The sequence below is a fragment of the Brachyhypopomus gauderio genome, chromosome 9, assembly GCF_052324685.1.
Source record: "Brachyhypopomus gauderio isolate BG-103 chromosome 9, BGAUD_0.2, whole genome shotgun sequence".
NCBI classification, from domain to species: Eukaryota; Metazoa; Chordata; class Actinopteri; order Gymnotiformes; family Hypopomidae; genus Brachyhypopomus; species Brachyhypopomus gauderio.
The window spans coordinates 15630117-15641640 of record NC_135219.1 but is presented as its reverse complement, the minus strand read 5'-3'; the positions used below and the strand labels follow the sequence as shown (position 1 = coordinate 15641640).

At 44.3% G+C, this 11524-nt stretch overlaps 1 protein-coding gene across 1 annotated transcript in view; it reads right to left on the bottom strand.

Moving 5' to 3' along the window:
• Positions 1-502: 502 nt before the first annotated feature.
• rgs6 (regulator of G protein signaling 6) overlaps positions 503-11524 on the bottom strand; it is a 56150-nt gene continuing 45128 nt past the window's right edge. Inside the window, exons 6-18 of the mRNA XM_077017577.1 lie at positions 11309-11360; positions 10637-10701; positions 9200-9276; positions 8351-8432; positions 8071-8145; positions 7878-7976; positions 7598-7659; positions 6158-6268; positions 5427-5552; positions 3884-4070; positions 2622-2711; positions 2436-2489; positions 503-2190 (exon numbers count right to left, since the gene is read on the bottom strand). Coding sequence (XP_076873692.1) covers positions 2140-2190; positions 2436-2489; positions 2622-2711; positions 3884-4070; positions 5427-5552; positions 6158-6268; positions 7598-7659; positions 7878-7976; positions 8071-8145; positions 8351-8432; positions 9200-9276; positions 10637-10701; positions 11309-11360 — 1131 coding nt within the window. The 3' untranslated portion in view covers positions 503-2139. The remainder of the gene's footprint in view (positions 2191-2435; positions 2490-2621; positions 2712-3883; positions 4071-5426; positions 5553-6157; positions 6269-7597; positions 7660-7877; positions 7977-8070; positions 8146-8350; positions 8433-9199; positions 9277-10636; positions 10702-11308; positions 11361-11524) is intronic.

The window sequence follows — 11524 nt, the reverse complement described above, 5'->3', positions numbered from 1 at the left end:
AACTTTAGTTCCTCACTCTACAAGGTCTCTACACGTGTGAGAATGTCTTCAGGACTGATCCAGCATCATAGGTGCTGCTTCTGCTGCTAAACACCAAGAACGTGCCATCAAAGAATCTATAATTAGAGCATAACATTGTGTTTTCATTGGTTTGTCATCTTCCCTGTTTTGTAATGTCAAACGTAATAACAATAAACAGAGTAGGTGTGTCCAAATGTTCCACCAGCTTCAGGGAGCATCATCTATGATCATCTATGATACTTTTCCATCAGTCCTAAAAGCATATGCATATGCAGATCTAATAAACCCCTTTGTTAAACTAAACCATAACCCATGTTAGATTTTAAAATATTTAAACCAGAGTTAGGATAGATTTGCAAGCCAGTTTCAGGCCGAGCTCCACTTTCACCCCCTGGGCTGATGCTGGAATTTACAAGTACCTCACAAATTCGTACCCAGTAAACGGATAAACAGAAGCCCAGAACAAAAGAGAAACACCCCAGACAGACACTGAAGGTTTATTGGTTGACCCAGGACATCACGTCCTACTATTTATTATGATCTAGTAATACTCGTTTTTATCTCTGAAAAAACTAAAAGCTGTAAAATTCTTTAAAAATATTCCATGCATAGTTTTGTGCGCATTATAGCACTTGTGCCTCTAATTATAATCACTCTCAGTAGTCTACACAGCGGTCTCTATACACAGAGTTGCTGCAGTGTGCATTCATACATACATTGTATACACCAATTTAATCTAATGTAAGTCAACACAATCACTTCTACCTGGAATCTGAGGGAGAAAATTAGAGTCCGTAGCGACTCAACGGATCTCAGCTGACGAGGCCCTCATCTTGGGCAGCGACCCCCTCTGCGTAGCTCTGGCAGTGATAGCGTTTCGCGACCCCTTTTAAGATATACGGGGTCCCACAGTTGGCAGCCCGGGCCCGGCTCGGCGGAAGCTCACGCGTCTGCCTGGCACTTCTGCGCGAGCCCTTCCTCTCGGTGCTCTTAAAACCATCTTTGGAGGGTATATAATACGATAACGTGGACGATGGATTCATCACCTCTGCAGCACTACTCTTAAGCATATATGTCTTTTACATTCCGACTATATTTACATTTTCGTTTAGGCAGGCAAGCTAAATAAATACACTTAACACGTACCAGCTATAACTCTGGGTTTGACACATTAGTAGACCTATGTTAGGTTTAGGTGGATCTTTTGTTACTAGTTCATATCTAGGATGCTTTGTAAAGATCACGGTCATTGGGTTAGTATATTCTCAGTGTTCCCAGTCTGTTATTTTCCTCTTATTACATGTCCCAGATACAGTATATCCACCCGAAGCCATACTACCCCTAGCTAAATTATACATTCTGAAAGTGTCTCCGCTTAATTAGGCATTGTAAAGAGAAACAAAAACATGATGAAACACTGTTGATGGCTTCCATAAACTGCAAAGAAGAAACATGGTTCTTAAAATCAGACTGTTTACAAATGATCATAATCAAGCTGGATTGTGCATTAAGAGCCCCTGATATCCCAAAAGACTCTGACAAACATAATGTAGTATCAAAAGCAGTGTGCAAACCTTGCCGAGAATACACAGCGATGAGAAGCCCTTGCTACCTCTCTCTTTCTCTCTCTCTCTCTCTCTCACTCTCTCTCCCTCTCTTTCCGGAATGTTCTGAAGCCAACACGCATGCATCCCATTTGACTACCTGCTCACGCCATTGTCCACTTACACGCCAGCTTAGTGGTTTCCCTATTCTGAAGGTCTCCGCTCATAAGAAGTGGATGAACTGGGGTGTAGGGTTTCCCAAATGGCAGCCTAAGGAATGAACGTTCACACCCGTTGCCAGTGCTGGTAAAAAGATTCAAATGAACATGTGGTGATCTCGGAGGTATAAATCGGACATTCATATCTGCAGCCATTGATGTAACTGAAGGAGTTGTGTATGGTTGGTTAAACGTAGACGCCGTCCCTGTTTCTATTTGATTTTGTGGACTTATTGCATGCCGTCTAGAGTCCGTAGCTGCGCTTTCGGCCCAGTGGGCTCCAGTCGCGCTGCTTCCTCCCCAGCAGAGTGCAGCTGGTCTGGGCTCGGCTGGGCTCACCCGAAGCCCCGGTCCCGTCAGGACGACTGCATGAGGCCCGTCAGCCTCTTCCCCGTCAGGGACTTGCCCTGTGACACAAAGGCTTATATTTTAACGTGGAATTACACGGGGAACACACAGACATTCAATGACAGATATTCCTTTAAATAGGTTCACTAGCGCGCGTGTTTAAAACCGAAGCACGTTATGAACCTCACCAATGCACACATTTGTCACGCTAAAGAATCTCCATATGGGGGCGTCAAAAGTGCCATTTGGCCACAGTTAACACCAACCCTCAAACAATTGTGTTGTGCCCTCTTAGTCCACTCACCACACTGCGAGTGAACTTCTCCAGGGACGTGCGACGGCCTTGCTCCGTCTCGGGCTGCGGAGAGAAAGTCACAACGTACCAACTGAACATCAACAGCTCAGTCTTGCAAACGCGGTGATGTTTTCCCAGCTACTAAAATCTTAAACCATGAATTTGAACTACAACGAGCTCGGGTTTGTGAGGCACCTTCTTTCTGGCCAGCAGGAGGTCCTGGTAGGCGCTGGAGCGTAGGAAGCGGGTGTAGCTGTCACTCTTCATCAGCTTGTAGATGTGGTCCTGATGACGAGAAGAAGAGCAGAGGATGACTATGGATGGAGGAGCCTCCACCAACGTGGACGGTCTGCAGGGAGAACTTGTGCCACTGCCCTGAGCTGAACTTTGATGATGAAGGGAATGTTTTGTTAGGAACAGAAGACGGACAGCATTCTTAAGAGAGGCCGTCGTATGTGAGAGATGGCTCTGCTTTTCTCAATGTGTGGGCCAGATTCAAAGGGAGATCGATAAGTGGGACAAAGTGTTCTCAAGGGGGAAACTTTCTGTGTCTGAAAATGTGCTGATTCATTGTGAGACCCAACGGACGACAGGTAAGTTGTCTTGTGTGAAGCAGCTAATGTGAAACCCAGTTATGACTCATTTCTCAGCTCAGACAAACTCATCGGTCTCTGGACTGGTACACGTTTTAATCTCGACCTGACAAAGTTACCTGTACTGCAGAATTTCCAGAGACAACACGGTTTTACCGAAAGCTTGGAAATAAGTTCCAAAACCAAAATCTCTGCACATAGAGGAGACTTGTCAGATTTTTTCAGTTTGCACCCAAGAGAACACAAAAGAAAATTAAAACTTCCTTAGAAAAATAAGTACGTCAAAATGACACCTTAAAAAGTTATTGTTTCCCTGACCTGCCCACATCTGGTCTCTAGCCCCAAAAGTTCTTATTTCTTTCACCATATCTGGGTCTCTAGCTCCAAAGACAAAGGGCTTGACATTGAAAAATAAAAAATAAATGTTTACATTGTTAAACAGTGGCTCACCTTGGTCAAGACTAAATATATTAGTTTATTGGAATGTTATCACAGTCCAAAAAACTGCAATTCTAGGTTGATCTACTTTATAATGTGCTTAGATTAAACTTAATATATTTTATATTATAAAATCTGATCAACTGCATACAAAATTTAATGAACGAATTTTTTTCAAGAGTCTTTGCACATTCATTGATACTGTACATATTTAACTGAAAGTAATGAAGTGAGCTCTATTTATTTTTTAGTTTTATTATTAGTTAGACCAAAAAAGACCAAAAAAAGCTAAAATGTGCCAACCACCGGAACCTTCAGAGCGTCATTGGTCCTGGTCCTGATTCATTTCTTCTCTCAAGTTACTTTGGCTACTAAGAAATACAAGACGTTATCAAATGAATCCAAGCAGATGTGGTCTTGTCTTACCTGGGCATCCTCAAAGCTGTAGCGCCCAGGGTCTTTGAGGTTCTGACTGGTGCGCTCATAGCTCTGTGAGTCCAGGTTGATGGAGCTGGGTGCACCTTCAGCCAGGAACTCCTGCCAGATGCCCTGAGCCCGGGCCGCCACGTCCTTTAGAGGGCGCCGCTTCAGATCCTGCACCGCCAACCAGAACCTGAGACAGAGGCCAGAAGCACTCGGGTTAGTTCAGTTTCACCGTAACATCCACGTTCTCAGCATGGGACTGATCTTCAGCTCGGATCTCATGCATATCGAGGGGTGTGTGTAGAGGAAGGCCCTCGAGTTCTTAGCAGTTACCATTTTGGCTATTAACTGTAACTTTTAATATCCAGGGGTGCATAGAGTATGAAATCATCACTAAATGTTCAAATGTAGCAGCTCTGCAAATGAACTGCACTGAATCTTCAAGGAAGTGTTTTTGAACAGATCATAATGCTTTATTTGTTGATTTATTGTCCATAGTTCAGGTTCCATGACTGCTTGCAAATAGTTTTGTCCTGTTTGATTCAAGAGCGTTTCAGGATTATTCACTCTGTTTACAAATCCCTTTGTTCTGTTGGACCGAGGCACTCGTCGATACAGAATTCATCTCTTCAACATCCAAATGGTACTGTCATTTGCATTCATTTATTAAGTTGCATCATATTCATTTTGATATGCATCCAATAAAAAAAAACATATTGAGAGAACAATGGTAAAATAAAAAAAAGTATCAGATTGGCAAACAAACTAAATGTGTCTCCGGTGTGTTCCTTGTCATGGGGCAGAATGGGGCAGATACTGCTTAACCATCAGTCTTCCATTAGTATACCCATAACCTGCTGGGGGAAGCTGTGTGGAGAACATACAGCACTGAGAGCTAGCGGAGATAGAGAGAGATAGAGAGAGAGAGAGAGAGAGAGAGAGAGAGGGAGGAGGGTAAAATTCCCTTTCTTCTTCTGTCCCCACATAACACTCTGTATCTTTATTGATCTCCACCCACCCTGCAATATTGAAGCATTTCAGGCTATTAAGGAGCCCCGGGACATGCAGGCTCTTGAGCACACATCATATCCACTCTCCTGACAGCTTCATAAGTGGCATAGGCCTGCACAAAACAGCTTCCCAGGAAGCTATTAGACGGAGGCTAGGGGCAGCAGATAGTGGAGATGGCAGCCGGAAGAGGGGCCAGAGACGGGCGACGGTTTGATCTCTTTTGCCGTCGCCCCCGGAGGCTTCGCCGACCTGTGTCTTATCTGCAGAAGCCCCTTCAGGCCCTTCCTGTCGCAGTCCTGACCCCACTCAGAGACCCACCGGGCCCCTCCGACCCACAAGCCGTCCCACATCGCCGACAGCGGGAGGTGTGATCCAGCGGCTCAGCCGGACGTCACACCAGCACCGTCGCTCGTATCTGGGCCGGCGGGGGACGCAGCGAGCGGAGCTCTGGTGTGGAAAAGCTAGAGGGGGAGAAGAAAGAAGAAAAAGAGCGCAGAGATGCAGGAGGGGACGGCACCAGAACCCAGAACCTCACCGCAGGTTCTCAGAGCTAAACTCCGACTCCAGAAACTTGAGGAACTGGTCCCGTCCCACTGGGTCCTTCAGCGCCTCGTCCAGTGAGAAACCCCATTTCCGGACCCGCTGCTGGCTGGGGTCTTTACTGCAGGATGAAGAAGGAGACACAGAGTGAGACAGACGGCAGCGTCGGGGGGAGGGGCAGCGTGTCTCTACTTACATGAGTCTTTCAAACTTCCTTGAATAATGTCACCATGTAAATGCTATAACTGTAAATGCCATAAATGTTCATAAGGGGTCTACTTTTAACCTGCAATTAATCAATATGAATAAAACATTAAACGACATTAGTCACCATGATTATATGCTTCTGGAAAAATTAATTTCTACATAATTCAGCATGACAGTGTCACAGAGAAAGACATTATAGGGAATCTGAGCTCTTGGTAAAAAAAATGTGGAGAGGAGACTTCAGTGCTGATAGGTGCATACAACATTTGTGTGTGTGTGTGTGTGTGTGTAAAATGGAGATATATCTGTATTCTGTATCTGTACTATTTTGGTTATTCTTATGTAGTCACCTAAGGGCACCTCAAAAGTAATTCCTCGAAATTTTACTAGAATGAAATCGTATATTGTCCAGTTCATTTTCAGCTATCAGAGCTATCGGGTCTGGAAACAGTAGCATCAGAGGAAAAGTCCCTGGAGGGAGAGGTGTGCTGATAACACTGGTAAACTAGGGGCAGGAACCTGGCCTCCAGCTCCCAGAAAGTGCAGTCATCGCTGTTCCAAGGGTTGGAGGGCTCCGGGGTGCACAGGAAAGGGTCGTACTCCACGTACTGCTCCGTGTAACTCATCAGCCTGCAACACAAGAGTGCACACTCAACATCAAATCCTCTCAACCCCAGACAAAGCTCTAAGGTTAGAAATTTAGCGACGCTCAAAATAGTAATCAGGTAGAGATTAGAGTGTAGCTCTTGAATGATAGCTGGTTCAGAAAGACCGTGACGTTCATGAACACGAGAGGAGGTTTGATTCCGAATTGCCTTTGGTCCTGACTATGGCCAAAAAGTGACAGGGCAAAAGTGATAATTTTACATGTTTACTGAAAATGGCACAGGTTGGTGATTAGATGGTAATTCAGAATTAGTTGGTGATTCAGAATCAGAATCTCTTTATTTCGCCAGGTATGTTAAACATACTAGGAATTTGTCTTGGTGAGAGCAACACATGTATGACATGTTACACTTGCACACTGTTGACAAACATAACTCAAGAGGATCAATAAACAATAAATAGACTCTGGAATATAGTTAGTACTAGAAAAATGAGTGTAGACAAAAAGACATAAACAAGACAATATAAAATGTAAAATATAAAATCTGTACTGTACACATGTGAGTATGAATATATATGTATCCAGATGTTCCTGAGGTAGGTCTATGTTAAATAATGTTGTAGATGTTACGGATGATGTTAACTTTGCTCAAAAACACCTGTTAAACCACCAAAGAGTGCTGGACTCCAGCTGTCCAGAACCAGGGTCGGGATGGTCTTTTTCAGTCCAGGGCTAACGGCTGGTTTGTCAGTGTAAAAGCTACACCTTCCTCACCATCCTCATCTACACTGCATCAGCACTCACTCATACCTCCACTGCTACCTAATAACAAACCCTCTCCCATAGGATGACTAGACGATCAATAGTTCAATACTGAGAAAGAGGGAGAAAAAGAGAAAGACCCAGTGAGAGGGAAAGAGAGAGACAGACAGAAACAGATAAAGAGACAAACAGAGAGAGGGAGTGAGAGACAAAGATGGAAAGAGAGAGAGAGAGAGAGAGAGAGAGAGAAAGAAACAGAAGGAGGGAGAGAGGAAGAACAAAAGAGGAAACAAATGGCCAGAGAGCAGGTCAGAGAAATCACCAGGGCTCCGAGCCGTGCTTTGTTGAGTGCAGAAAACCCAAAGTGCAAGTGCAAAGGGACTTTGGTCGACCTTAAGTCAACCTAAAAGCTTTGGGCTATGGCTCCATGTATTGATTGGCTGCCAATTGTAGAAAGAGCTTTTAAGAGTTTCCTGAGTGTGGAATTCTCGAAGCGGCGTTTCCTCCCTGCACAGAGGGCTCACGCTGTGAGGGGACATAGAACTGAGGAGAGGAGGCTGGGAAATCCTGTAACGTGAAGTTCTACTTACGTGTCAGCTACTTTGGACATTTTCATGCAATGTCTATCCAGCTGAGTGTTCAAGAAAAGAATCTGTAGGATGTGAAAAAATGTTTTTCAAAAAAAAAAGCTTTTTAACAGCTCTATTCGTTTTACTTTTATGTATGCATTTTTGACATTTTGATGTATTGCTGTTATAAAGTTGTATAATATTGTAAGATGACGAAAATAATAAGCATGCATTCATGCACACACACACACACACACACACACACACACACACACACACACACACACACACACACACTCACCTCCTTCTCTACGTCCTCTTTTGTGTCTTTCCTGCTCTGTTGCAAGTGTGTGTGTACAGGACTTTGTGTCGGTGTGTCTTCTGCCACTCCATAAACGGACTAAAGCCCAAAGAAATAGCACTTGTTATCTTTCTGCTCAGTGTGAGGCACCACACACACACGTACACACACACTCGCACACACACGCACGTACCTTCTTGACCCTTTGGGGATTTTTCATGCGCCGACATTTCCTAATGTCCATTTCTGTGGTGTTGACACAGCCTGGCTGTGGGTCACATAGGCAGTAATTAATTTCTCAGTAATCTTTCCCAGTGGATCCATAGTCATTAAAGTGTCTAGCCTCCATCAAACTTTTTCATTCATTATATACAGATGTAAGAGGATTATTTCTGTGTGACTTGCTCCCAGCATGATGAAGATTAACTGCTAATATTGGGTCTGTCCATTTTGAAGTCCATATCTACACACACCACTGGTCGGTGGACGTCCCAGAAAGCGCGCTCCTGGCTGTCAAGAATCTTCCGCTCAGTTTTGTCCTTTTTCCTGTCAATTCTAAACGATTAGAGTAGAAATGTACAGTATGAACACACCGCCCACTAAGAACAACAGTGAAGGAGTTGAATATTTCAGGAATATCACAGTGACCCTCACAGACACTCTGCAATAGAAAGGCCACGGCAGCACGTCCTGGTCTAAACTGCAGACCGGGGAGGTGCGGCGAATTCATTTCCAACGCTGCCGGTTCACTCTTATGTAAGTGACATTTATGGCACCGTCACACTCTCTTCCCTCTGCTCATCCCGTTTCTTTCCCCCCGAGTGTGCTCCATTCATCTCTGTCTCTCTCCTCACTGGAGGCTACGCTCTCTAAGATGTTCTCTCCGGGAAAAGCCGGAGAATAAACGGCGGTGTGGGGCGACCGATGTGAGTGATGGATGGGACAGTCGGGGACGGCTCGCATTTACACCCTTCCACCATGAGAGGGGGGTGTCGAGCCGACGTGCGCACAGAGGGCGGCCGATACAGCCGAAGGATATCTCACAGCCAAATAAACCAAAAATCAAATCAAATATATTTGTATAGCGCTTTTCACAACCACAGGTGAACCGTCAATAAACTCAACACACGAAATCACGGCCGTATCCGCACAGTGTACACAGAACGCCCGTGCGCGCGAGCGCCGTATTTGTGCAAGAGTGTGAGAGAGGACATCTGCCGCGCGCGCGCGTGTGTGTTTGGTCTCGGCTTGTTCTTGTTCCACAACAGGTACGCGTGACGGCGCCGGCGCGCGGACACGGTTTCCCTGACAACGGCACTTACTTGACCTGGGCCTCGGCCTGCATGAAGATGAACTCCCACTTACGGGCGAAGGCCCGCTGCAGCCTCGCCAGGTTCTCCTGAGAGAGGAGGAACCACAACGTTCAAAGTTCAGGAGTCAAAAGTGAATTTGGGTACAATATACAAAATAATAATACAAAATATCTAAATGACTATTTTTTTAAACATTGTACTTGTTATAAGACAAACTGTAAAATTTGGTGGAAAAATAAGCGCCTTAGATATTATTCAAAAGACCGAATACCTTTGAACCACCTCAAAAAATGCCCATTTTCTCTTGTCCCACACATTGGGTGACCAACTCCTTTGCCAAATTTAACAATTAAAATAAGTTCTAAATAAATTACTTCCTATTGTATATTGTTGAAATGCATCTCCTTTACTTATGAAAACAACTTCTTTGGTCTACATTGTATTGCATGTCACAGTTTTTACACTATTAAGTTGTGTCCCACAACATGCGCGCAGCCCTGTTACCATAAGGAATTTTATCTGGCAGAGAAAGGGTTAAAAATATTTGTGTACTGGCACAAAGGAATTTGCATCACAAGGACATTTCCTTCCCACATGGCAAGAAAAATGGTAAGTGCTCTAACAATTTTCAAGGTTTTTTTCCAAATATGTTTGTCCAAGTTGTGTGTGTCACTCAGTGAATGCAACCCTGTTCCTCATATTGTAAGACTAATATTGAGTAGAGTCAAAATTTACTTTATATACTTATATAACCATATTTGTCCTTGATCTTGTATACATAGCTAAATTTTACAGTGAGCATCTGTTCCTGGGGTAGACCACAACTTAGCCTAAATTTGCAACCTTGTTAGTCGCAACCCTGTTACTGCATACCAATTTACTGCACACCAATCTAATAAAGAAAAAACTGCTTCCATATCTGAGATTGACGAATCAAACTTTTTAATAGTTTATAACCTGTAGATTATAAATATATGATTTAAAATGATCAAATTGAAGATAAAATTTTCAGAAGTGACCACCCCTGAAATGTACCAAAATCCTGGAATGACCCAAATGACATGCAATAGCATTAAACCACTCATTGGGGCTTAGATGTAATACTCTCCAGCTAGGAGCATGATTTAGCTTACTCCAAGGAATACATTCATCTTAGAATGTAATATTAAAAGGTGACTGTATTCCCTACTTTATTAATGGTTTAACTAGTTGCGTTTTTATTTACCGCTACTCAGACTTTGCTTGGAGTTTATTATTGGGGCTACCAGCCTCACAGGTAATGAGCAGTCATGTTTTCAACTCGTCCCCATATAACACAGCTGATTGACTAGAGCGATAGTCACATGACCCCGTAGCCGCCGTGCTATTGGCGAGATTAGCCTGTTGTGTCCTCCCTCTCTCTGGGGAGCGTGGAGCCGTTTCCATTTGGTTTTAGTGCTCACTCACCGCCTCGTAGTCGGCCAGCTCCAGACGGGTCTTGTTCTGCATGGTGCGCTTGCACAGATAGATGGCTGGGAGGCGTGATGGAGGAGAGGAAGAGAATGTGAGACAGGCAGAGACGAACCCTGGGAGGCAACATCTCATCCACTGACTGGAATAAATCCCCTCCCTGTTACACACATAGTCACACAGAACCACACACATCCACCTACATGTGCACACACACACACACACAGACTCACAGAAGGAGTAAGCCAATGATTGGATTTAGTATCTCCCTGATCATCCACCATTTTGGTTAGGGTGAGTTCAATCTGCTCTGACTCAGATATCAGTGAGTCATCACTGGTCATCGGGGAACAGCTGCCCGGTGGCTGGACAGAACCTTGCCAGGCTAGAGAGCATCTGCTCCTCTGGGGTTTACAGTAACACATCCAGCCTACTGTAGGCTGTTTTGTAACTGTGAAAGAGGCAGACCTCCCGTGTCACTTCACACCACACTTTAACTTTTCGGTTTTAATTAACACCGCCTGGTTTCAGCTTGTATCTGTTGCTAGCAAAACATTTACATCAAAATACCGCATACTGAATACAGCATATTTGATACTACCAAATACTAGATCATATTTGGCGTGATAAATATTTCTGGGATGTAAGCCAGCAGGTTCCCTCGCTCACCATAGTCTGTGTTCTCAGGTTCCCAGCAATTAGATGGCCAAAAGTATGGAGCCTGAGAGAAAAAGAAAGAGAGAGAGAGAGAGAGAGAGAGAGAGAGAGAGAAAAGAAAGATGCTGATTACTTGTCCTCCTTAAATAGACACGCAGATTCATACTCGCGCCCCAACTAACATCAACACTGCTGAGCTCCATCTCATTCCTCTTATTGGCAGGTGCA